At 36.2% G+C, this 25,671-nt stretch overlaps 3 protein-coding genes and 1 non-coding gene across 11 annotated transcripts; all 4 read left to right on the plus strand.

Annotated features, from left to right (window-relative positions):
• The first annotated feature begins 685 nt into the window (after positions 1-685).
• LOC139977589 (uncharacterized) lies at positions 686-5,218 on the plus strand. Its single transcript, XM_071986988.1, has 4 exons — positions 686-939; positions 1,540-2,205; positions 4,068-4,397; positions 4,587-5,218. The coding sequence occupies exons 1-4, from the start codon at positions 927-929 to the stop codon at positions 4,760-4,762; spliced, it is 1,185 nt and encodes a 394-aa protein (XP_071843089.1). The 5' UTR covers positions 686-926; the 3' UTR covers positions 4,763-5,218.
• A 7,298-nt stretch (positions 5,219-12,516) lies between these two features.
• LOC139977807 (uncharacterized) lies at positions 12,517-20,851 on the plus strand. 8 transcript variants are annotated; one of them, XR_011796698.1, is made up of 10 exons: positions 12,517-12,661; positions 12,770-13,048; positions 14,686-14,891; positions 15,119-15,386; positions 15,699-15,909; positions 18,114-18,240; positions 18,664-18,760; positions 19,217-19,247; positions 19,660-19,737; positions 19,878-19,923. XR_011796698.1 is itself a non-coding variant. In XM_071987453.1 (10 exons), exons 6-9 carry the CDS (start codon positions 18,727-18,729, stop codon positions 20,135-20,137), a joined length of 411 nt encoding a protein of 136 aa, XP_071843554.1. In that variant the 5' UTR covers positions 12,517-12,661; positions 12,770-13,048; positions 14,686-15,386; positions 15,699-15,909; positions 18,114-18,240; positions 18,664-18,726; the 3' UTR covers positions 20,138-20,530; positions 20,828-20,851. The 8 variants fall into 8 exon arrangements, 7 of the variants coding, with proteins under 7 accessions (XP_071843554.1, XP_071843555.1, XP_071843556.1 ...); XM_071987453.1 differs by adding an exon at positions 20,828-20,851 and having other exon boundaries at positions 14,686-15,386; positions 19,652-19,737; positions 19,878-20,530; XM_071987454.1 differs by adding an exon at positions 20,828-20,851 and having other exon boundaries at positions 12,517-13,048; positions 14,686-15,386; positions 19,652-19,737; positions 19,878-20,530.
• Positions 13,959-14,031, plus strand: Trnas-aga (transfer RNA serine (anticodon AGA)). Its single transcript has one exon. It is a non-coding gene; the product is annotated as a tRNA-Ser (tRNA).
• LOC139977806 (megakaryocyte-associated tyrosine-protein kinase-like) lies at positions 20,809-25,624 on the plus strand. Its single transcript, XM_071987452.1, has 6 exons — positions 20,809-20,976; positions 21,667-21,786; positions 22,113-22,224; positions 22,659-22,755; positions 23,350-23,452; positions 24,279-25,624. The coding sequence occupies exons 1-6, from the start codon at positions 20,857-20,859 to the stop codon at positions 24,411-24,413; spliced, it is 687 nt and encodes a 228-aa protein (XP_071843553.1). The 5' UTR covers positions 20,809-20,856; the 3' UTR covers positions 24,414-25,624.
• The last annotated feature ends 47 nt before the right edge of the window (positions 25,625-25,671 follow it).

Raw genomic sequence — 25,671 nt, forward strand, 5'->3', positions numbered from 1 at the left:
AATTGTGTGACATATTTACATGACTTGTAATGGCGTTCGCAAAGTGGGGTAGTGTTTAGGGAGGGGGATGCTCCCAACCTCATATCGTCAGCTAGGGGAAAATGGTGGACATTTTGCACTTGTCCCCTCGCCCAACTTTGAAATGACACAAAGTTACAACACAAGTCAAACTCAACGTTTCACCAAGTATCAGCCCGTTTTAACTACGACCATATACTTCTTCTCTACTTTAAGTCATTATTATACGTCACTGGGATGAATGTTTAACTGCATTTTAAGAATATCTCGTAGTTTCTTCAAAATCGGTATTTCCTTCAACCCTATGACATTATTTATTCAGGAGTTACTTTGATGTTAGCATTGAATGGATGAATTGATAGGTTAAATTCTTACCTGCCAAATATACCCGAATATTGATAAACCAACTTCGTTTTTTTTCTTGTGTATCTGTGTAAAGTATAGATACCAGCTCCGTGGATCGTTCGAATGGTAAACCTGGGCCCTTGATTGACACGGTGTCCATTGCTAAACCATCTAATGGAATTACTTAAGCTTGTCTTTCTCACGCCAAAAGTCAGGGGCCTCTCTAAACTTTCTGAATCTCGATTTCTTCGGTAAACAGTAATAGTTGTCATCCCGTTTGTATCTAGATGTGCTGTTCATGAAAAATATAAAAACCTTTCGTCCATTGCAATATACCGCCAGGCTTTCTGTCAATCTTTTGGTCACATTCATTGGATGACATCCAGTCGTCAACTGCTTTTATTGACAATGGCGAGAAAGGAGGGAACGCCTACAACTCGGGACATTTTGATATTCTTGAGAACGGGGCATTGGTTATTAACAATGTCGCCGTCGATGATGAAGGACAATACCAGGTTGATGTTATTAACCGTACTGCATCTGTTAAGAGGGCTAAGTTCATCATGCATGCAACAGGTGAGTTGAGCGACATGCCCATGTACATTACAGTATTTACGATTTGTTAGCTATCTAACGATATAAAAATGTTTAGGATCTAAGTATAACATGGAGGACATGATTAGATGGGCCATGCCCTCAGTCAAATGTTGGGAGATACATCCCCATTCCCCGATCTTGTAACCTTGTTTCAAACTTTAAATGAACACTTTCTAAATTAATCATTATTTTTCATATGGAGAAAAATGTACTTTCTTGCAAACTGATATTCATAATACTGGGGGGGGGGAGGTGAAGGGGGGATGAGGGTGATAACATTGGCCATCCCCTCTAGTCAATTGTTGGGGATCTACTCCAATGGTCTGGCGTGTATATTTCAGGCATAGCATGATGTACGGTTAGCAAATCGTTTGAATCAGAGTACTAACTGCCTGTCTCATTAATTTCAAATTCGTAAAACAAAATTGTGCGTTACACATGTTTTGGATGCGCTAAATCTGGTAAGTAAATAAAGCTATTAAAGAACAATGTAATTCCATTTTCAACGCATTTTATACCAAATAATTCCTTCGTCCTACATTTATTCGCAATCAAATAGCAAAAATTTCTTTCTTACAGCTACGTCTGATCAAAAACATCCATATATCAATCTTTGTGGAATACGTGACCACTGCATGAAGACTGTGCACGACAGAGTAGAACTATCATGTAGTTTCCACAAAACAAGACCAGCAGTTGACGTAAGATGGTTTACTTGGGTTTCAAACGGAATCATTGAGCTCAATACCACACAAGTTGTATCAGTTGAAAATAATCAGTTGTATAGTACAAGAACAAATTTGCTGATTTCTGAGTCATCCAACCTCTTTGATATGTATTCATGCCGGGCTTCTGGTCCTCCTCTCTCACCGGCAACTGTTGAGTCATTCATTGTAATTCATAACAATCAAATAACAAGTAAGTTTGAAGGCGTTCAAATAGAACAAGTGACTTTGTTATTGTATGGAAGCGCCAATCTATCTTGTCACAAATCTGAAAATTTGACAGCTGCAACTGTTCTTTGGAAATTAGGGCATTCATTCTCTACGCTTAAGGAAATTGCCCATTCCTATTACATCAAAAATCATCGACAACGCTATTCAAAGGCCAAATTAATGTTCGATGATCACACTGGAGATATTACAGTTCGAGATGTAACGCAGAGAGATCACGGAACTATCTATATGTGTTTCTCAAACGTCAATGGAAGAGAAGCTGCAACTGCATACTCTATCTTTGTAATAGGTGAGATGTCTTTTCATTGTATTAAGATAGGACTATCCTATACCAACATGGTAACGACTGAATTGAGAATAGAGAAGTTATCTTAAAAACACTACTATTAGTTTTACACAAATATGTAACGTATAATCGGTATGCATGAGCGCAGTGGCCAGAGGTGCCGTGGGAGGGGGGGTGTGGTGCTGGCAGGTGCCGGCAAAAAATGGGAAAAGAAAACTAGATAACCATTGTTTTTTATACAGGATGGCCTATTTGTCTTTACAGCACGGAGGCAGTGGCAGATTTAAACTAGGGAGGTGTGGGTGGGGGAGATTGCAAGAGGCGTACCCCATTTTGGTCGTTGCCTAAGTAAACAATTGACAACTTGCGGAACATAGAATGTAAATAGTTGCATTTCCCATTATTATGATTTCATTCCGATTTATGAAGCGTTCTCACTGGAGCAAATAGGGCCTCTTTCAGATGCGGAACAAGAGTATTGTTATGGTTGTACCTCAAGCAAAACTTCTAAAGGATGTCTAAACACAGCACAACAATTATACATTTATTATAGTCTAAATAATATATGCTTCGGAACGGACCACTTGACGTCTTAAAGTTGATGTTTTCCTAGGGAGGGCCCCAAGATCCAAGGGCGGCGGAAGCACTTTCAATCTGGGGGGGGGGGGGCACCGACATCAAAGGGCACTTTGCAGAAATTCGATTGGACTGATGCAGCCTTATATTTAGTACCCTTTATAACTCTTATTGTATTATCTTATTTGCGTATACACATCATTCCATCAACCTCCCCCCACCCCAAGGAAAATGTGCATACTAGCACTGCAATATCCAATGTGCAAATTGGGAAACAAGGAACAAGTTTTCTTTTGAGACAAAATTAGGTGAAATCATGCTAGTTGCTAATATAGGGATCTTCCGAATTAGAGTTTATTTCTTGTTAATTTGTTAACCAATTTTTTTTTCATTCGAAATAGCTTTGAGTTTGACCCACAGAAATTCACTAAAAGTCAGGGGCGTAGCCAGAATTTGCAAAGTTGTAGTCACGACTATCTGAGCGGAGCGCCACCATCGGTTGGCGAGGAGCGTACAAGAAAATGTTTAGTTTTAAAAACCCCTCAGATGGCCGGAAACTGCCCTTCCCGAGTGTTCATTCTGGTTCCCTGGCCTCTTGCTAACTTGAAACACCTCAATTTTTATGAAGAAAAAGGGCACATTTTTAACCTGAGGAAAAGTGGGGGGGGGGCACGTGCCCCCTGTGCCCCCCGGTTCCGCCGCCCTTGCCAAGATCCCATTACAAGACAGTCCGTTTTATCGATACCACAGTTAAGCAGACCTTTCATGGTGCCATGAAAGGTCATATCATGCAAGCAATTATTTTAAAGTTAAATGCTCTGAATCTTAAAATGGTGACAAAATTATGTTTGCCTCTACATACCACAGAGACTAGCAACAATGGCACTGTGAGAAATGTAATATTTGTCGCTGACAGCATTAGGCCTACATATCGGCTTGATTTGGGATTGCTCGTCAGTTATTTATTACAGTGATATCATGTTAATATACTAAAGTCAGACTCAATTTATGTAGTACTCCACAACTGAAATCCTTTATTCACTGTGTCATTCATTATCCAGTTTATTTTTGATGAGCATCTTCCGTCAGTTGAAAGTGGTTTTATGAAGAACGTAAACATACAATTTCATCTGTTGACCTCCATGAATTAGTTTTTAGTTTGTAGAATCAATTTCGTTACAGAATGAAATCGTTACATCCTTCTTTAGAATTAACATTGCAACGTATTGGAATTCGATTGTTTAACATACGTTTATTCGGTCTCCGTTAATTTTTATGATTTCTTGTAGTTCCTCCATCTCCACCGTACATCAGAATAGACGGTTGCCATGATACAATGTACCGCTGCCTAAAACGTAGACATAAAGGCAAAATAGTCTGCAAGGTTTTAAATGTGTTTCCAAAGGTTACTCTGCAACCGTACACAACAGCACCGGATCTTATAAACTTTTCAAACATCGAAACAATAACAGAGACAAACGGCAATAACTATGATGTTACTCTTGTGTTCAATTATACCGTTGACAGAAAAGTTTGTAATTTTAACGTGCCACTAACGTGTATAGCTGTTGGAGAACCTGCGGTAATGTTTCCGTTCCGCAGAGATGTCATTGTAAAAGGTAAGTTTCTGATTACAATTTCTGTCATTTCATTAATATACAAACAAAATGTTTTTTATTGACATCATCCAATTAGCTTTCGCCCATAGTCGTGTTGCTATGTTGTTGTACAATGTTGTCACAATGTTGTCGTATTTTACAGTACTAAACAGTTGATTACGATTCTACCCATGCTCTTATTTTACTCAGAAAACTGCGTAACTAGTGTCGCCTGGTCCGATGTGGCGATAACGGAACGAGATAATGTTGAACCGTCCACTGCGTCGTCGCTGAAGACAACGGATAGTTTGACTGTGAAGATTACATGTGTAGTGACCGTGCTCTTCCATTTTGTTAACATTCCATTGTCACATTCACTTCTGTGATAGGACTGTTTCCTTTGCGAACCCTCATTAACGGGTATTTAAACTTTTCGTAAAATTTGAAATTTTTGTTGGCCCAAACAATTATGCATGCACAGGTCACCTTCTTATTCTTATTTAAAGTCACCTAATCAAATCATCTTTATCACGTAACGTCGAACAATAACAAACCGCCTTTTATACGCACATTGATTTACTAAGCCTATAATACTAAATGTATAACTGAGCTATGCGTTTTATTAATTTCCTTTACACGTAACAATAAATGCTAATCACAACCTCCAAAAAGAAGAAGAACGAGCTCTTAATAGACGTATACAAATATTCTTTACCTGTCTAACGCGGGCAAATCATAGGTTAATTAGTTGCAACCAGTACATACTATTAGTGTATTACTAACGAGTAACGTTAATTGGTGTATTAGACGTTTGTGGAACGAATCAATCATGGCAAATACAAGGCGTATTAAATGTATTTTAATTGCATCGAACTTCAATTCCGTAACTGGACGTAATCGAAAAGAACTCGGACCTTAACAAGAATTTGGACCTCTAAAAAACTACTAGTTCTACAAACATATGGAATCCGTTCTTTCTATTCTTTGCTCCTTAATCCGCTTTATAGTCATGGTAGATTGGTACTTTTTCCATTACTGCAACTTAAACTATCTAGCGTCATACTTTCATTGTGTTATATTTTGTGCTTTTCATTCCACTGCCAAGTATTACTGACTAAGGTCCCAGGGGTACGAAAATTCCCATTTTTATCTAGTTAAATAAAAACGGCTCTAAATAATGGTTACGTTCTTCTATGGTATCAAAATGTTCATCGTTGTTTGGAAAAGAATAATTTGCTTCATATACATTTTTATCCCAAAGTGTGACATCATATAGAACAGACAAGTCTATGTATGCATAGATGTTATTGCGGAAAGGGACGATAGCTTAGTTCCCTTTTCACAGAAGACCTTCGCAAGAATCTTCATGTCATTTGAGCTTTATATATTGTATAAATGTATTTATTTTGCATAAAATACACTTCATGAAAAGTAAGCAACTTCGAAAAAGAATGGAAATAAAACTTTTTAAGCCATGTTAAATCACTTATAAGCATTCTGATCTTTCCACATGCCAATATCTTGTGAGAACAGTAACATGCAGAACCGTTGGCAAGGGCATTGAGCCATGAATATACCTGGTCAAGCCATATTTCTATATAATATACTAGCTCAGTATTGGTGGGAATTTGAAAATTTAGAAACAAAAATTAATCTTAATAAATTAAAAATACTGATGTGTTCACCAATAGGGGAGTGGCAGAGTTGTAAAAATCATTTCTTCTAATTGTTCAGTTCGTTTATTCTTTTTTACACAATACATAGCAAACGCAGTATACTAAGAACAACTAGTGGAAATATGATAGGAAGTGAACTTGACCATTAGATCGTTCCCAGAACAAGAAAAAGAAAGTAAACATTTGGAAACAGTACAAATAATAGGACAACCCCTTTCCTATTCCATCCCCAATAAAAAAGAAAAAGAGTGAACTGTTAACATTATTGATAGAACAACCTCGAGGTAGGGGTATGGTATTGACAGGGAGTTTTCAAATAACAGTTCTTACCAGAAAAGTCTTTTCAGCTGAAGTATGTTAAAAAATGAGGGAGTATAAGGAATGGTTAGGGCCTACATGATATGATCACTACAGGATAGATTGGAATCAATAATAACGCACAGAGACCTTGCGTTATTAATATTTTGGAGTAAAGTACCATTCATACTGACATCGATATCCGTATTTTACTAAAACAAATGAAAATCATGTAATTTTTTTCTATCGAGATTTAAAGATCATAGTTTATTTATATGTGAATAATGTATCAGCCTGGGTGATCACAAGATGGAACCTTGTGGTACTTCACACTAAACAGGGAGAGCGTTATATTGTCTATTACTGTGAAGCGCTGTGTGGTGGACAAATAAATGGAAAACGATGAAAGAGATCCTCCTACCAAGATGGAAAACAAAATGTGATGGTATCAAAAGGTTAAGAAAGACTATACACTTTTCCTGACATCGAATGCATTGTAGATGTTATCAATTACGTCGGGTAGTGTAAGCTTGTGGAATCCCATGCCCAAAACAATAGTGCCATGAGGATGTCGCACTTAATAAGAAAGACATTTAAACGATTGTGCATTAATAGTACTAATTTTTTGAATAAAATAATGGCAAGATAAAGATAGGACGGAAATTGGTAATTAAACTTTCATCACCCTCTTTGAAGAGTGGTATAACATTGGCAACTTTGTAACAATCTGGAGAAAATCCATTTTAAAATGAGAAGCTAAAGCTTAGAGTCAACTGGGTAGTAATGTATTAGATAATTTCCTAATAATTATAAAACGGAGGTTATGAAAACAAGAAACTTTGAAGGGCTGAGAGATGAATAGGCCAACCTAGAAACTTCACATTCGGGCTCAAGAAAGAATAACATTGATGGATTCCGACTGTCTACATACACAGGAGAATGAAACATGTGAACTAATGAAACTGGATAATGAAGGAACCAGGTGGCAAAATTAGTGTTAAAATCAGTAGCAGGATGTGTGGTTTTGTGATGTCTTTGCTATTGGTACACTTAAACTTTGTTTTTGTGGAGGACACCGCTGATAGTATCCAATGTTTTTTTTTTTTTTATGTAATGTGAGACTTGATTGACATGCTATATCTGACTACTCATGAACAAAAAATTTTTCCCATGGAAAAATAATTGGGCACTTCATTGTCTAATGTTAAGACTCTACGTAAAATAGCAATACAGGTGGACGCTCTTTCGTATATAACTATACATGCCATAGGTTAACAAGCTCGTATCGACCATGAATCTATTTTATCAACTGGGGGGGGGGGGGGCAATAAAGCATGCATATTGAGGCTAATTGAAAAGTAGCTCAGATCCACTTCTGAAGTAACCCAGCAACTTAAATACCCCAAACGTACCCCTCAGTAAGAGAATAGAATCGCTTTGGCAATAAGACTGATGTGGAGGATACCGTTAAATCTCAACAAAATAAATAGATAAAGTGCAATCGAGCTATACAGTGCAATTGTTATGGAACGTAAAAGGACCAAAACTGACGATGAAAATGTGATATCATATGCTAGTAATATAAAGTTACATCATAATATACAGAAGATATGCCATAATATACCAAGTTTACACAATTATAAAATCATTTTACACGATGATAATAATGAAGTCCACGAATAATTGAATACATGATACTACTAAAACTGCTGACGATATAAAACCCGGCGTAAGCATATCGTATGCATACGCAACATCAGGACTCACATATTCAGGTTAAATGATAGTTATAGACTATGGGGCATGGCCTTCCTTGCGTCAGTTTTGTGACCCACCTCAGAGTGAAGGTGTAACTACTGATAAACTTGGGCGATCCCGTTGGCGGGAAGATATTGTGGAGAAAAATAAGAAAAAAGGCGGATTTTGACCAATCAAATTAATTGTTTAAGAGGAATTCGGCAGGTTACACTTTTTCAAGCAATCAGAGGGCGCGTACGTTAAGTTCCGACGTAAACATTGGATTTTCAAACATGTAATCTCTTAATGTGAAAACGGAATGAAAGATGAAGTGTTTTGGCAATATTTCTGGGAATTCGGTTGATATTAGACCATTTCAACAAAATACATGGTTGAAGAACTGCAGTATCACCAGTCAGTTCATGTATGGAAATATTTAAGTAGTCATCAGGCTGAAATCACCACAAACTTTCGCAAAGAATTTGGAGAAGTTCTAGATACTGCAACAATGAGGAGCTCAGGATAGACTAACCATACCAAGGCATGAAGGGTTCAACATTAAATATAACATAAGATTATCAGTATTTCACCGACATTTCAAAACAGAGACAAGATCTGGCCTTAGAGAGTACAAGAAGTACTACGCCAGTAAATAAAGAAAGACAGAAATCGGTAAGCTACCGATATTAGTCTAAACACGTCAAGCCAAGCACAAGCCATACCAGGGCTATACCAAGGTTACTCTCTATGTAGGCTACTATTTCTACTACTAACTATAGCCGAGGCTAGTACCGCAACAAGTTAGGATAACTTCCCTGTTTCCTGCGTGCCAGAGTAACTTTGATCACTTTCAACAGCTGAGTTGTAATGAAATCCTCAACAATATCAAAAAGTCGCGCGTAAAAGCTTGTTCCCTTGATACTCTGCCAGCGAGTGTTATTAAACAGTACTTATCTGAACTGCTGCCATCAATTACTACGATTGTAAATGCATCTCTGCGAACCTCTAGTATCACGTTGAGGACTTAAAGAACTTCTGTCTAGTATCAAACCTCCCTTTCCTTGGGAAGGTTATCGAGCGTGCCGCCATATGTCAGCTCCAAGCATACAACAAAGATAATGAACTCTACAACAAAAGGCAATCTGCCTATCGTCAGTGCCACAGCGTAGAGACTGCATTGCTTCGTGTAACCAACGATTTGTTTTGTGCTGTGGATAATCATGGAGAAGCTATCCTTATTCTACTTGACTTATCCGCAGCATTTGACACAGTGGATCTTGATATTCTGCTTGAAAGATTGCAATCAAGATACGGTGTCTCCGGAAAGGCTCACAATTGGTTTGCGTCATATCTAAAGAACAGAAAACATTCCGTAATTGTCAACGGCGAGGTTTCCGACCCAACTGAACTTAAATTGGGTTTCCCTCGAGGTTCAGTTGTCGGCCCTGAAATGTTTGTACTTTATTCTTCACCAATCTAGGTAATCATTATTAGGCATAGCCTGTCCAGTATCTCCTACGCAGATGACCCACAGCCAGTGGCGTAGCCTGCATACTTTTGTTGGGGGGCAAGGGGGCACACCGTGATGGTTGATGGCAAGAATTACCACGAGTGGCATCATTGGTCGCTGGAAATACACATGGGTTGCTAGCGCTAGTTTGTAATGGTTAAACAACCGGCCAAATTATTGGCGCTTATTCTGTAGGACGATATTGATCAACGGTCTTCGTATGTGGGTATGATGAAGGCCCAAAATGTGTAATATCTCGGTCTGATTACCAAGTTCTGACCTTATGCGAAGTATGAACATGAGCCCTGAGGTATGAATACTTGTGATTAGAACTCGAAAAAAAAAATAAAAAAGAAGTATTTTGAATACATCACTGGATTTCATTGGGGGCCGGGTGGGGGGGGGGCAAGACTGTAGCACAAAGCGAATTTGGGGGCATTGCCCCCTGGCCCCCTCCGGCTACGCCACTGCACACCTATACGTGGTGATTACACTATCAAATCGCAATAGAACTGTGACCAAACTTGAGAATTGCGTTTCGGATATTTGCTTTTGGATGGCGGGTAACAAACTCATGTTGATTGACTCTAAACCCGAGTTACTCCATGTCACATCGCGATTTGCCAAGAACGTTGTCAATGTAACATCAAAATCGGCAACACTAAAATGTCTACATCAAAAGAAGTTCGCAATCTTGATGTGCTACTTGATAGTTGTCTTGCCAGTTGAGCAGTCACATACATATTGTGTGTAGGAGGGCGTCATTTGCCATCAGCAGAATTGTCAAGGCACGTCGTTACCGTGATAAAGCAAATACTGAGAAACTGGTTCATGCGCTCATCTCGTCCCGTTTTCCAGCACCAAGCCAGCACCACGTACAGCAACACATCGATTACCAATGAAAAGCAACTGATTTACTATACTAAGTCTAGAAACTGAGTTGCTCCGTGTAAGAAATGACATCCTAGATTCTATGGACAATCACAAAGAGTGTATTGAATTCAAGTCTATAGTCATCACACACAAGATTATAAATGACACTGCCCTGACCATCTCAGCACTCTAGTCAGTCGTCCGGCCCTTCCCGGGCCTTTGCAGATTCCCAATCGTACCCGACACAGGAACAGGCAGTCTGTGGAGGTCCGGCTATTGCCTGACGGCTTCGTCCAGAAAACGTCTGCTGCACGATCTTTTGTTTATACTTTGTAACTTATCTATGGAATGCTCTACCAAATGACATTAGGACAGCATCATCATTAATTGTATATAAATCACTTCTGAAATCACACCATTTGTGGAAACCATTTCACATTTAAGGCTTAATGCATTATATGGTTATTGTCCTGCTGCTTTTATATAGTTAATCATTTTTATTTTAGTAGCAGTGGATTCCCTCGCTTTCTGTGTCATTTGTTCGATGTGGACTATCTCATTGCTCTTTTAATATTTTATTTTATCGCTGTATCAATTTTTGGTATTATTGTGCAGTGCTTTGAGATCATATATCGATAGGAGACGCTATATAAGAATAAATTAGTATTATTAAATAAAACATACTTAAATTAAAATATGAAAAGGTTATTTTTATATGACATGATAAAAATGTTTTTTTTTTAATATCAAACCACTGGCATTTAACCTCATCAAAACCAAACATGTTACATTTGAAGTTAATCGGACGAAGTGACTCAAATGCATTTACACATTAGGATTTTTAGTAATTTGCTCTTACCAGTACGGAAGATGGCGTTGGTATGACTATTTCACATGCAGAGCGTAGTATGCGTGCGCTCACTCTACCCCGTATGCTGGTAAAAAAAGGAAGCCAGAAACAACATATTACATTATATTTATAATACCGAAGCTTTCTTTGCACGATCTGTCATTTACTTTGTTGAATAAAAAGGACTATAAATATTTGCATATTGTTTATAAAGTAACTATCTTCTCAAATGTGAAAAGGAAACTAAAAAATATACTTTTGCAGAGAATAAAAATACCAAGTACATGCAAAATTTTAATTTCAACAGGCTCATAACTCACAACTAGGATCATGCCCAAGCCGTGCCAGATAAGGAATCATAAATCAGCTTTGAGATATCAACATGTAGATTTGCTATAGTATCGAACAAAATAATTCCATGATTGATTTCTGTGTTCTGTGAAAAGCGAACAGACATTCTATTATCATTGGGGATATTCATGTATTTGTATGAAATAGAGATACAAACCACTGCGTCAGTCAGCTGCAATGAACTTAATAGAAATACACGATCCATCTATAATACGATTAAAGTATGTTGAGATCCTTCACAAGATACGAAAAGTTTATGTAACGAAATAAAGGAATGCAGTTCCAATATATGAATCGATTGCGGCCGGATAGGAACGTTTCTCAACTCAATGAGAATTATCCGATCGAAATTAATAAGGCGATTAAATCAATATGGAGATTGATTGAACACGTTTTATTTTAATATTTGACATAATTTGATTCTACATAAAGTGAATATTGAAATTTTAGTGATGCAAATCTCGTCGTCATTTGATGTGCGTGCGAAGTCGGAGGACATGACTAGTTATTAATTATTGAGTCGGCCTATTGTTTTATATATCTTATATGTTGCAAGTTCCACTTTCATGTATTTGTTAAATGTATTTCCAGGTACCGACCATCTCAAACCTCATGCATTTTTTCTATAACTACTTAGACTGCTAGGAAAACCTTTTACTTAGCAGGTAATTGTTCAGGAATTTGATGTTATAACTTTTATTTTCACATTGATTATGGCTATTCAATGTACATTCAACCAGAAAGCAAAAGATTACGAATACAATCATTTGAGATTTAAATTACTATTGGTTTATATCTTGTTTACTGCTTTCATACAGGAGGAACGGATTATGTTATAACGGAGACGAATCAATCATTTAAACTGACAACCGAGAGATAGACGTGTTGAGTTGCGCTAAGTTGCTACCTCATAAATCAAGCTTCCTCTTTTAAATAATGGAACATCAATCTGTAACAAGTCTCAAGCTTTTGTTACTGTTTGTTATCAACGGTAGGTACTAACTTCTGGATAAAAATGTTGGCAATCTTTCCTACTGTTGTATATTTGCATGCATTCAAGACAAACGAGTTAAATGTATTTCTACATTATGTTTTGAAGGATATCTGTCTGTGTGCAATGCGTGTTGTGAAAACTACAACCACATGGAAGGTGAAGACATCCACCTAGAATGTGATATTAGCAGAATAAACGTTGGCGTCTGGAGAAAAGACAACAAAACCTTACTTGTTGGCGAAAGTATCTATCGACACAGCACAGGGTTAGAAGTATGGAAAAATTTTACTCTACATCTTACGGAGGTCGCTTTAACAAATGAAGGATATTATGAATGTATGGAGGATCGCAACGTGATAAAGTCGTACTGCGTTTCAATATACAGTAAGTAAAGTTACATAAATCAGTAATTTAGATGGCACGTAACAACTGTCTTATTTAAATACTTCTAGTTGTATATTAAGTTTAACTTAACTTAACCAAGAGCAAAAACAGATTGACTTACGAAATCAATGTAATATTTCAAACGAACTCAAATGAAATATTTCCATGGAGAGAATGAGGTTATTAGTTCAGGTGATACACTCTGGCTCAATTTTTATTTGAAACAACTCATAGGGGTGGTACTTTTATGCAACTGTGCACAGTAAAATGTTTTCGCCCTCTTAGGAATTTATTAATGTTCGATATGCAGACAAACGGAATTTCAAGTAAAAGAGTGGGCAGTACTTAAGTGAGGTGATGCACTTTGCTTCGTAGTACCAAAACCGATAACGTAATAAGCAATAAAGTTTAGCCACGTCATTAATATCATTAACCGCCAATTCAACTCGCAAAAATAATGATTACCTACCTCCGATATGAACCATTGGAAAACCTATGCATGCATGTTTAGATATATATATATATATATATATATATATATATATAAAGTGATCACCGAAAGTGACCACCGCATGTGCGTGATCACCGAAAGTATATATATATATATATATATATATATATATATATATATATATGTATATATATATATATATATATATATATATATATATATATATATATATATATATATATATAACTCTAAATATATATATATATATATATATATATATATATATATATCATAGGAATCACAAATGATTTTCGAGATGGTTAGCATCATGTTTGATCTCTAGAGTAAGGCAAAATATGTCACCAAAAACAGAACTAGTATTGTTCGATACAAGTGTCAAACGCCTACAGTGAAATTACGACCTTCCTTACCGGTTTCGAGCCTCTAGACATACAGTCGGCGTCCGTGGCCTAGTTGGTTAGGGTGTCCGCGTAGAAAGCGGGAGGCCCGGGTTCGAGTCCCGGTGGAGGCTGAAAGTTTTTTCACTGTTCTGGATTTTCCTTCTCATTGCGTTTTCATTTATATATAAATATATATATATATATATATATATATATATATATATATATATATATATATATATATATATATATTTATATATATATATATGAATGACGGAATATTTAGTTGTGAGTTATGAACCCGTTGTACTCATTATATGGAACGTTAGCGAAGACATCTTGACGAGAGTGATAAGGGTATCTGCAATCATCTCACAAGACTCAACTTACTACGTTTCTTATTTGTAAGTTGCAATAAATGCAGAAGAAATTGCAAACATCACTTGCGAGGGTTTATGTCAACTACAATTATCAAAGGTAACACAAGCCTTTGCGGCATTTGGTAATTTGAATTAGGCTACCTGCCATATTGATTTCATTATTGCAGCTTCAATTCACTAAGCTTGTGACAGGTATGGGCGGATGCAGGAAGCGGCTGCAGGACTGTGTGTAGGCGTTCAGCGATATCATTGATGGTAGAGGGTATTGGAGAAGCCATACCACATAACAATATTTCCTTCTTTTTAAAGTCATACTACAGCAGTTATTAACACTAATAATCACTTTAAGACATCAACTTAACATCATTATTTATATTGAAATGCTTTTTTTTGTTAATCTTACAGTTAAACCACGAATACAGATTTTCGTTCAGGATTCGGAAGTGCTATCTACAGGATTTATGGAAGTTATAGTAGAAGTCAATTTTCACATTGCATGGGTTTGGTCATCAGTCAAAAGTGAAGCTACGATCAATGTCTGCTTATTCACAAAACCTGTCCACGTATCATCATGAAGAAGGAAATGGCACCCGTCGAATAGAAATAATATGGTTGGTACCAATTGACGTCGAACGTGTAGTAACTTCATGTTCGGTTCAAAGAATGGTTTTTTATTTGGTACTCTATACACGGAATTTAACGTACATCTTACATGAAATGCGGTTTTCTTTAAAATCCAATGCTTCCTTCATAGATACAATTCCTCAACATCATTCTCCTACCATATTTACAGTTAATCATTCATTCGGATGAGAAGTTATTTAATGTTCTCTTTTAGGGCCTTCAAATATCTTCATTCTTTACAACGAAAAATGTTGCCGAATACATAGAACTGTTGAATGACGGAATATTTAGTTGTGAGTTATGAACCCAATGTAACCATTAAATGGAACGTTAGCGAAGACATCTTGACGAGAGTGATAAGGGAATCAGCAATCATCTCACAAGACTCAACTAACTACGTTTCGTATTTGGAAGTTGCAATAAACGCAGAAGAAATTGCAAACATCACTTGCGAGGGTTTATGTCAACTACAATTATCAAAGGTAACACAAGCCTTTGCGGCATTTGGTAATTTGAATTAGGCTACCTGCCATATTGATTTTTCATTATTTCAACTTCAACTCACTCAGCTTGTGACAGGTATGGACGGATGCAGAAAGCGGCTGCAGGACTGTGTGTAGGCGTTCAGCGATATCATTGATGGTAGAGGGTATTGGAGAAGCCATACCACATAACAATATTTCCTTCTTTTTAAAGTCATACTACAGCAGTTATTAACACTAATAATCACTTTAAGACATCAACTTAACATTATTATTTATATTGAAATGTTTTTGTTGTTGTTAATCTTACAGTTAAACCACGAATACAGATTTTCGTTCAGGATTCGGAAGTGCTGTCTACAGAATCTATGGAAGTTATAGTAGAAGTCAATTTTCACATTGCATGCATTGGGTTTGGTCATCAGTCAAAAGTGACGCTACGATCAATGTCTGCTTATTCACAAAACCTGTCCACGTATCATCATGAAGAAGGAAATGGCACCGGTCGAATAGAAATAATATGGTTGGTACCAATTGACGTCAGACGGGTAGTAACTTCATGTTCGGTTCAAAGCATGGTTTTTTATTTGGTACACTATACACGGAATTTACGTACCACAAACACGTAATGAAATGCTTTTATTTTTAAAATTTGGAACGTTTTCACTGACACAGAACGGTCGATCAAGCAAAAGATTTACAGTTCATCAAATTGTGATGACATATTTAGAGCTTAGGATAAGTCAGAAGTGTATCACAATTTATGATGAACGACCACGATAGATAACATAAATATGTAACATTTCTGTATAAGCAGCCAAATTAGTGATAAAACGCAAAATTGGGTTCGTCTCACCAACAACAAAGGATGCTTACTTATCGCAATACAACTTCAACCAGTTACAAAACAAAAACATCAGCGTTGACATCAATACAATGTCAGGACGGTTACCATTGTAAGATATGTTTGGTTACTTTCCATGAATAGTTCTTAAACTTAAGGTATAATTTGAGGCATATCGGTTACGCTATATCGTTTTCAAACTTCAAGACACATGGTATGGGTTTGCTATTACATTAATTTAGTGTTACATTAACCATTATTTGGGCGCTTAAGACTAATATTTACCTATGTTACGGATCCAAGGCAATATCATTCCATAAGAATGATCAAGATATTGTAACGTCACTCCCCTGTCTGGTGGGGCAATCTTCAAAAGCTGGAGTTGGCGACATGGAGTCTCGACAAAAAGATGGCAATGGAAAATATATTCAAGTTCCCTTGGCACAGTGGTACCGTTTATTCAAACGATTTTGTCTGCAAAATCCACCAACGGGCCCTTATTCCTTGGCCTGAGGCACATCTCCTCCGTGTCTCCGTCTAGTCTATGGATCCTTTTATCGCATCAACACAGCATCATCCACCACGCATCGCCTCCCCTAAAAACATGCTACTTTCCTCCAACCACGTTCAGCAATGTCTTTCGAACCGGCCCTAAAAGTACATATTTCATACTCTCAAATCTTCCGATCTCAAAAATAGGAGTTGTATTCTTTCCGGTCTTATTCTTTCCCTTTCGCTGGAGCGCCTTACGGCGGAAACAGCAATATACAAGACATATCGTAACGTATCAGATCGTAGACCTTAGATCCGTTGATGTTGGCATCGGTGAAGATGCGGACTTCTGTCGTCTCGAAATTGTCTGCTTCTTTGTCGATCGTTGAGGTTGCGAATTCGGAGTATCCGGAGGGTCTCCTTCAGGAAAGCAGGGACATGTTCACTATAGTTCTCACTGGTAGTGTTGAATTTGGCGTTTGCTTCCATAACGATATCTGAGTAGGTAGCTGCGCTGGTCTGAGCAATGTTGATTGGTGTGGATGAATTTGTAGCAACTGCGATGCTTTTTATAGCTGGATTCGTGCAAAGGCTGAGTGGGTGTTGACCACCGCACTGAAGACAAGTCTTCTAACTGGTACAGTTGGCTGCTCTGTGGCAGAATGGCAGCTGTGGCATTGGGTTGGTTTGAAGGTGTGGTGGATTTGCTGGACGTCCAAGCGACAGTTGCAGATTTAGATACCGTTGGCTATGGCTTTGGACTTCATACTTTGGGTGTTGAAGGTAACAGCTATTTTTTGGATCGAAATTTGCGTATCTTTTACACGGAAGCGGCTTTCGTTGACTGGCGGTAGATCCCTAGGTTGATGGAGGTAGTTGAAAGACGTGAAGGTACGTTGATGATGAGAGCTTCCATGTTGTCTCGTTGAGTTCCAGATGAGGAATGACAATGCACATTACCATCAGCTCATTTTTTACTAGCCTGAACATTGGCGTAAGTTAAGAGTATTTACTACTTCAAAGAACTCTGCCTCTGAGTTTCGGTCACCAGTCTTCCGGAGACCGGAAAGTTCAACCTTTCGAACAAATGCCAGATGCAAGATTTCTTACGTCATGCTAAACAATTTAGGAAGATAACGGGGATTTCCCGGAAAAGATCGCAGCATTATTTCAAGTTTACAAAATAAAAACAGCGCAACAAACGAATTTCCAAAGTGAAAATACTATGCAAGTTTGGTTACAATATCATATCAAATATTAACGTGACACACACCAATGCAGGGGGTAATCTACAGATATTCTGACCAGTTAGCCCAATATTTGCATTATAACGTTCATCAGTATGTCAGTCTAGAACAACTTCTGTACTAAAGTCTTTGTTTTACCCCCAGTGATGCCAACGGTTGTCATTTTGATAGATGGGAATATTGTGAAGACACCAATGTATGCGAGTTCGAAACAAAATATCACCTTACAGTGCGTTGCCTACGGATGTCGACCAAGGGTAAACTTAGTATGGTAAGTGAACTTGTTAGAAATCAACAAAAAATGTGCCAAGGAAGTAGTTTCAAATAATGCAAGTGAGCGAAGGAGTAACACATGTATCATTTTCATTATGACGTCAGGCATACCGCTGTTCAATATCACTTAAATTTGTTGATTCTTTTACTGTATGTGTTTCAACTACGAGAAACATCGTTGCTTTTGTGACATGTATTTTTCTCTATACAAATCTTTATTATTGAAAAGCAGTGAATTATTTGCTAACACATGCATTCATGTTGAAATTCTTAATGTATTCGTTGCCATTTATATATAATACGAAATACATTGAACTCAAGGCAACTTTTAGATTCTCACAAAAATGTTCCTTGATTGATTTTATTTGGGACTAATTAAGCATTTTTCAGTTGCGTCATCAATTGTTTTTGTCTTCAATAGATCGGCAACATCATCGCATTCTTGTCGGTGGAGTCATAGTCACACTTATTATCATTCTGCGGAATGATCATGTTTGTTCTGCGTCAATTATGTAAAGGTGAGATCTTCATGTTGTCTTTTCATGCTGACAGAGGGCCGTTCCAATTGATTTTCAATAAAACGAAGTCTGCTACTGAAATGATGCACTACATATTAAGTGTTGAAATATAATTACGTAACGTCAAACGATCGAGTATTGTACCCCAACAGACGAATCATAATATTATTTGGCAAAAGTTTTTATTATACAAAATATCACATCAAGATATCTCATTTACTATCATGCAACTAGTTTATTAAAACCCCCAGCTTATAACAACGTAACACGAGTTTATGTACTCGTTGAATGCAGATATTGAAAACAAGCTAAATTATGGCAGTTCTAATCTGTATGCAAATATGAACATGTATATCGCTCTTATTGATATATTGGCCATACATTACATTAGTAGTTATAATGAGGTCATCTATACAATTGGCAGTGACAGTTATTTTACTTGTTTCGACTACTTAGGAACGCGAAGAGAACTGCTGGTAAACATGAGGTACGTTGATTATTCAATTCATGCTGAGTCTAGACTACTAGTAAACCAAAGCAGAAAAATGTTCATTATCGAATTAGACAAGGATTTGACAAATTAAGACGGAATATTTTACAGCAAAACAAACAAGAAAAACCAAAATCAGAAAACAAAATATAAAAAAAACAGCAATACATTAAAATGTCGTCCTATTACAAATATCCTATTTTGGTTAATTAATATGATTGAATCAAGTAAAATGAAAATAGACACTGATATTGAGATGTTCTCTCTTTGTTTTATTCACTGTTCTAAGAGGAAAACGAGGTGCAAACTTTGAGCCAACTAATATCTTACGTATCATTACAAAATATTGTAGCATACAGACACATGGTTGAATAAGTTTTATTTGTATTATTTATCTGAACTGAAATAGTGAGAATCCGATCCACAGAAACTAATTTAGAAATGAGGGAACCACAGCACAAAGACTTTGAAAACCGCATCAATCACGGTAAATGTATTTCTTTTCATCACTGTTCCCATGAGAAAACACGTTTAAAATCATCCTTTTTGTCATCTGCATACATTTATCATCCTAGTTTCTATAAAACAATGATTTTTTTGTACATTCTGTATTATCTCGTATTTCAGAGGAGAATTTACTTGTCCAAAGGAGAAACCAGTTATTCGAATGGAACAAAGCTAAATCAATGGTATTACTGCCGTCAAAAGGAAACTTGATGAAGTATTGGTTAGCCGAATACGAATCCCCTGAACATCGTAAAGTTATCGCCAGATGTGTCTCTGGTAGCTTACAATACTTTTATATATTTCAACAGCTTATTAAAGAGAGTTGCTTTGTAATTCTATCTTCTACATCTTTGACTGCTACATTTCCAGACTATGGTTAAGTGCCTTTCTAACGTAAAGTAATTCTCAAAAATAACGTTTATCGCCAATTATGAGCTGTGGCTATTATAAAAAGGATTAACAAGATTATTAATGTTATACCTTTGAAATGTTATTCTCGAAGAACAAGCAATTATTGAAGCCATCTCGAGCTTTGCATTCGATGATTTAAATATGCAGTAATATTGCAAAGAATTAGAGAACTCAAGGCTACATCAGTTTTGTAGTAACTCCGCTTAAAGCAGCTTCAAGTAATGACGCATTGTATCAATCGTTGTTTTTCAGACAAAGCCTTACTGAAAGATGCCTATCACTTTATGGATTTAGCAAGTCAACTTGACACGTCTTTTCTCCTGAACACCTGGTGAAACTCCTTGGCGTATCTATTAATGAAAGTAAGTTAATATTTGCTGAGTATCATTTGTTTAAACAGCTTTACGAGTAGGAATATAGCTTTGCATTAATAATCCACTTCCGCGACAATGCTATTTGACAATAGGTATAATTAAATTCCGAATTAAAACCACCAAGATGAATGCGTACATTTGATAAAGTAAGCCCTTAATACAGAATTGCTTTCAATTTTCTATCATTACACAATTTGCATCTTCATAATTTCAATAATTACTTTCCAATAACACCTTTCAACATTTTTCATTCTTCCTTCTACACTTACCATGAATATGTTACAGGTGGTACACTGCGAAACTACCTTCTTAGTATGTTTGCAAGTGACGAATTGGCAAGCGGACCACATGGATTCCAAACTAGCAATGCTATAACGCTCTGTATGATATCTAGACACCTGTCAAGTGCTCTCATATACCTTCACAAGAGAGGGGTAAGAAAATTAACAGTGATTAAGGCTAATATTGAACAATATGAAGTTCACGTGACATCGTCTATCTGCAATGTATCAATTTCATTTAGAAACCATGCGCTTTCTTAATATGTCGTTGCAAGTTATATGTCATCTAAATCAAACGAATAGAAGGAGAAGAACTTGTTACAATGGACTATTCTCAGTAAATAAAGATGAATTATACATCGGCATGTCAGTCTCTTTAATACATGGACAATCCCTGGACGATGACGCTTTCCCTTTTGAATTACTGTAAGGAGGGATTCTTAACTCACGTTGCGAAGAATCTAAAATCTTGCAAAATATTTCCTTTTTTAAAAGAAAGGTGACGCTTTCTGTGTTCGTAAGTTTTATTTTCACGGCCCTCTCCCAATGGTTATTTGGTTTTAAATTAATGAAAAGATAAGTTCATGGATAAAGCAGAGTTTAATATCAAGTACCACATAATTATCGGGGTGACATATATCACAGCAACATATTTCACAAACATCACACAACATTGATTAGTAATTTAAACCTGCTTTGTCTGTGAAATATACTCTTCAATTTAACCAACCTTTGTTCTACTCTAAAGAAAGGAGCGTCCATATAATGTTGTTAAGTTGTCCTCACTGGGTTGCTTTTTTGAAATTTAAACAATGAATTCAATTTTCGTGTTATATTTGACAGTACGTTCATCCAGGAATATCTGCAAGGAAAGTGTTATTAACCGATCAAGGAGTCAGCAAACTGTATGACTTTTTACCTATACAATTAGCAAAAGTGCGAGTCGAGTCATTGTTGAAAAAGGTAAGTATACTTTCACTGTTAATGCATGTTCGCATGAACCCATATCAAATCAATGCCACATATAGCCTTTCTTGAAAAACAGATGGGTTATTTAAACAACGTTATCAATTCATAGCATACAAGTTAAATAGGTCATTTCCCTGTTTTAAAGTCAAGTTTTATATTGAATAAATAACAGAATAGGGACAACTGGATTTCTGTATTCTTCACAATATTATGAAACAATTTATCACAACATACCAAAGCACACAAAAACACAAAATGATAAATAGTTGTTTATCATTAACACATTAGTTTATATTGCTACCGTTGAGTTTTACACAAAGGATGACCCTCCCTTGTCGTGGATGGCCCCCGAAGTTTTGTTTTTAGACCAGTACTGCATGTCGTCGGATGTTTGGTCATTTGCGGTGCTGCTTTGGGAACTTTACAGTTTTGGTAAGTAATTAATTTATTTTGAGCTTTAAGAAAGTAGGGTAGTAAATGTCATAAGTACAAACGTACATGTTTGTCAATAAATCATACCCACCTTGTCATTATCTGATATAAGATGATTTAAAGTAAAGCGTGCAAGTCAACTAGTAACATGCAATTATCAACAGCATGTCGGACAGTTTGTTCTAAATTTATAAAGAGACACGTCTTTTGAAAACTATTTATCATCTATTGGCTTACAGAATATTACGATATAATTACCCCCAAAAAATGACCAAATGTGTTGTATATAGACCAAATCTAAATACTCGTTATTATTATAAGACAGAATTTTATCAGACTAAACTATGCATCTTGTGTGTTGAAAACAAAATGCAAGACTGTAAATTGATCGGTGAAAGTAACGTTAGTAATGATTGAATATTGTTTCCCTCTAGGTGCAACTCCGTACAAAGAAATGACATCAGACGAAGTAGAACGATGTATCAGGCAATGTAAATACCTTGATTGTTCCATCTCATGTCCTGGTTTCGTGTAAGTGTAACAATAAACTCTTCTTAAAGTATCTAGTACTTGTCTTATTGTGAACAAAGCCTATATGGTAAAGGTGGTAACCCTGACCAACAATGTATGACACTGTACCAATTGGGTAACAAAAACGGTAAAATGTATTAGGAACCTTTGATTGGAAATTTGAGTACAAACTGTTTAGTTTGAGGATTAATTGTAAATATGTCAACTTGTTAACTTTTGAAAGTCATCGGCGAGACACCTCATAAGCTAAGGTTACTTCTGGAATTCGCTCTTTATAATTATTATTTTAATATGTTGTTCATTTAGCTGAGACCTAGCAACGCAACAAATAGCCTACCCTAAGGTAGAAGTATGTAATATATTTCACGTCGGGCTCAACATCTCGCATTCACGAGAATTTACGCCAAAACTATGGTCAATCTCTTCTGAAAAATTTCCGGATTTTACCAGTGATCCTTTTTTACAACGTCACAATCTGTTCTGAATGTTGTTATGACTGTTGCGATATTCTGCTTAAGTTTGTGTTGTTTAAATATTATTGTAAGTAAAAAACACCTCAAATGCCGTTCATGTTTATCATACATTAATTTAAAGATACGGTATAATGATCTCTTCTTGGGAAAAGGACTCGTCGAAAAGGCCATCTTTCGATAAAATTTTCTCGATGCTAGATGAAAATGCACTTTTTTATGAAGATGTAAGTATCGTGTTTATTTCTTTCCTTTTTTTCTTAACTTTTGATTTTCTAAGTTTAAAATGCAAGTCTGAAAGTATAACGTTGTTGATGTTGCTACTTGGAAAATGAATTGGTTGCAATCTGCTCTTCATGTTTACTATTAAAGAAGACACAAATTCAATCATCCTTTTTAACTCCTATGATAGGGAATGCTATTCCTTACATTTGTTTATTTCTGACATTAAATCACAATGATATACATTTTTCAATACATAGTTATATAGCAATGAAGCAGCGGGGGCTGAAATAAGAAAAGTCTTCGAGTCCTGACATTATGAACAATTCTCGAGAACATCTCAGGAAAGTTTTTTCCTAATGGAAGATATGTTACTTTAGAAGTAATATCTGGGAGCTGCCATTTTGTAACTAATGGGGAAAAACACAAAACATCCAAGCACATGTAGCTCAAAGATTTTCAAATTCATTGCATAAGTTGTTAGTTTTGTGTATGAAGGTACATGAAACCTGTGTTATCTTCTATTTTTTAAACTGTTGCGTTAGTTGTTACTTACGGTAATTCCATTTGATGGTTGTGTTGACGTCTCCTTGATTGCCTGACAATGCCCATACAATTTAAGTCATCGTGTGATGCCACACCAATGGATAGCTTAAAAAGTTTTTGTTGGTATATTAGGCGGTAATTGTTTTGTTTTTTACAAGAAAGAGAAGAAATGATAAGGTAACTTCTGTAAACATGCATGCTTTAGTACACAAAGTAAAATAACAGATTCATGACAACATTTGTGGTTAATAAATGTTATTTGCTCGGTTTATATCTACCGGACAGGACTTTCAAGAAAGGACAAGCAAAGATGTTACTTCGAACCATATTTACTTCTGTTTAGAGGCACACGTGGAAGACGATTACACGGAACTATTGCGCTCTGCGGATGCTTCTTGCACCGCTAAACAGTCAGACTAGTTCATCTAGGTATAACACGCAATATAATTAAATAGGCGGATTTCAGTTATGATTGTAGGCTACATGGTTGGCCAAAATAAAGTCGTAGGGCATCACGTTCTTAATGGATTGCTACGTGACAGAACTAATAGTAGAATAAATGTATAAGACAGAGTGACGCCCCGTTGATATCGTCCACCAACTAATAACGAATGTTTTATCAGATAGTCTAACAACTAATTCAGTGATTAGGTAATATTTTTCGCAAAAATAAGTTTAACTTTTGTTTTAATGTTTACCTCGTCGTCAGTCAAAAGTGTAGTTAACACCTCAAGGTTATATGTCTGCATTTATTTAACTTGTGTGAACTTACCACTTACAACTAGATGCATATAATCTCACTTGTAACATATAAGTGATAAATAACAGCCTTAGTTGACTTTTGTAAAAAAAAGCAGCTTCAATTTTCATCAAACCCTTCTTTTTGCTATGAGTTAAAATGTATAAAATGGCCCTAATTTTATTGAAGAGAATAAAGGTCTGTTGGATTTTTGCTATTTGAAATGCTGAACAGTCCACCGGGGTAGCAGTAAAATGCAAAGTTATCTCTCCGTACGCATAAAAAATATAAAAACAAAGTTCAACCCAGTCAACACAGGACCATGTATTTGTAAAACAAAATGTAGATATATACGTTTTATGCATTTACATTCATGTTGCAAAACTTTGAATAACAATGAGTAATCAATTACTTAAAATAGTTTCCTTGTTCCCTCCGAAAGAAAGTGATATACTAGCGTTTAATAACATTATAGACAAGATAAAGTGGGGTACTTGGAATTGCACACATTTTCCTTCATTTATTTAGTTTAATTGTTTTATGAACACGTATTATGAATATAATGAAATATAAATGAAATATTTTAATGTTAATACTAAAGTAAATTTTGGCACATCGTTGCGAGAATCATAAAATCTAATAGGCTACTTCTATGTCATACATTTTGTTCTTTATCGGCATATTCTAATTGTAAAGCTGGTTACTACAAATATATAAGAATGTATTAAAGATTCCGAAGAAAAGGTTTCGAACCTCTAGACATAGTCTAGTGTTTAGGGTGTCCACATATAACGCGGAAGGCCCGGGGTAAATCCCGGTGGAGGCTTGAAGTTTCTTCACCGTTCTGCGTTTTCCAACTCAATACTATTCCAATTATATATATATATATATATATATATTAAAATATATATATATATATATATTTATATAACTATGGAC

The sequence above is a fragment of the Apostichopus japonicus genome, chromosome 12 (genome assembly GCF_037975245.1).
Source record: "Apostichopus japonicus isolate 1M-3 chromosome 12, ASM3797524v1, whole genome shotgun sequence".
In the NCBI taxonomy this organism is placed as follows: Eukaryota; Metazoa; Echinodermata; class Holothuroidea; order Aspidochirotida; family Stichopodidae; genus Apostichopus; species Apostichopus japonicus.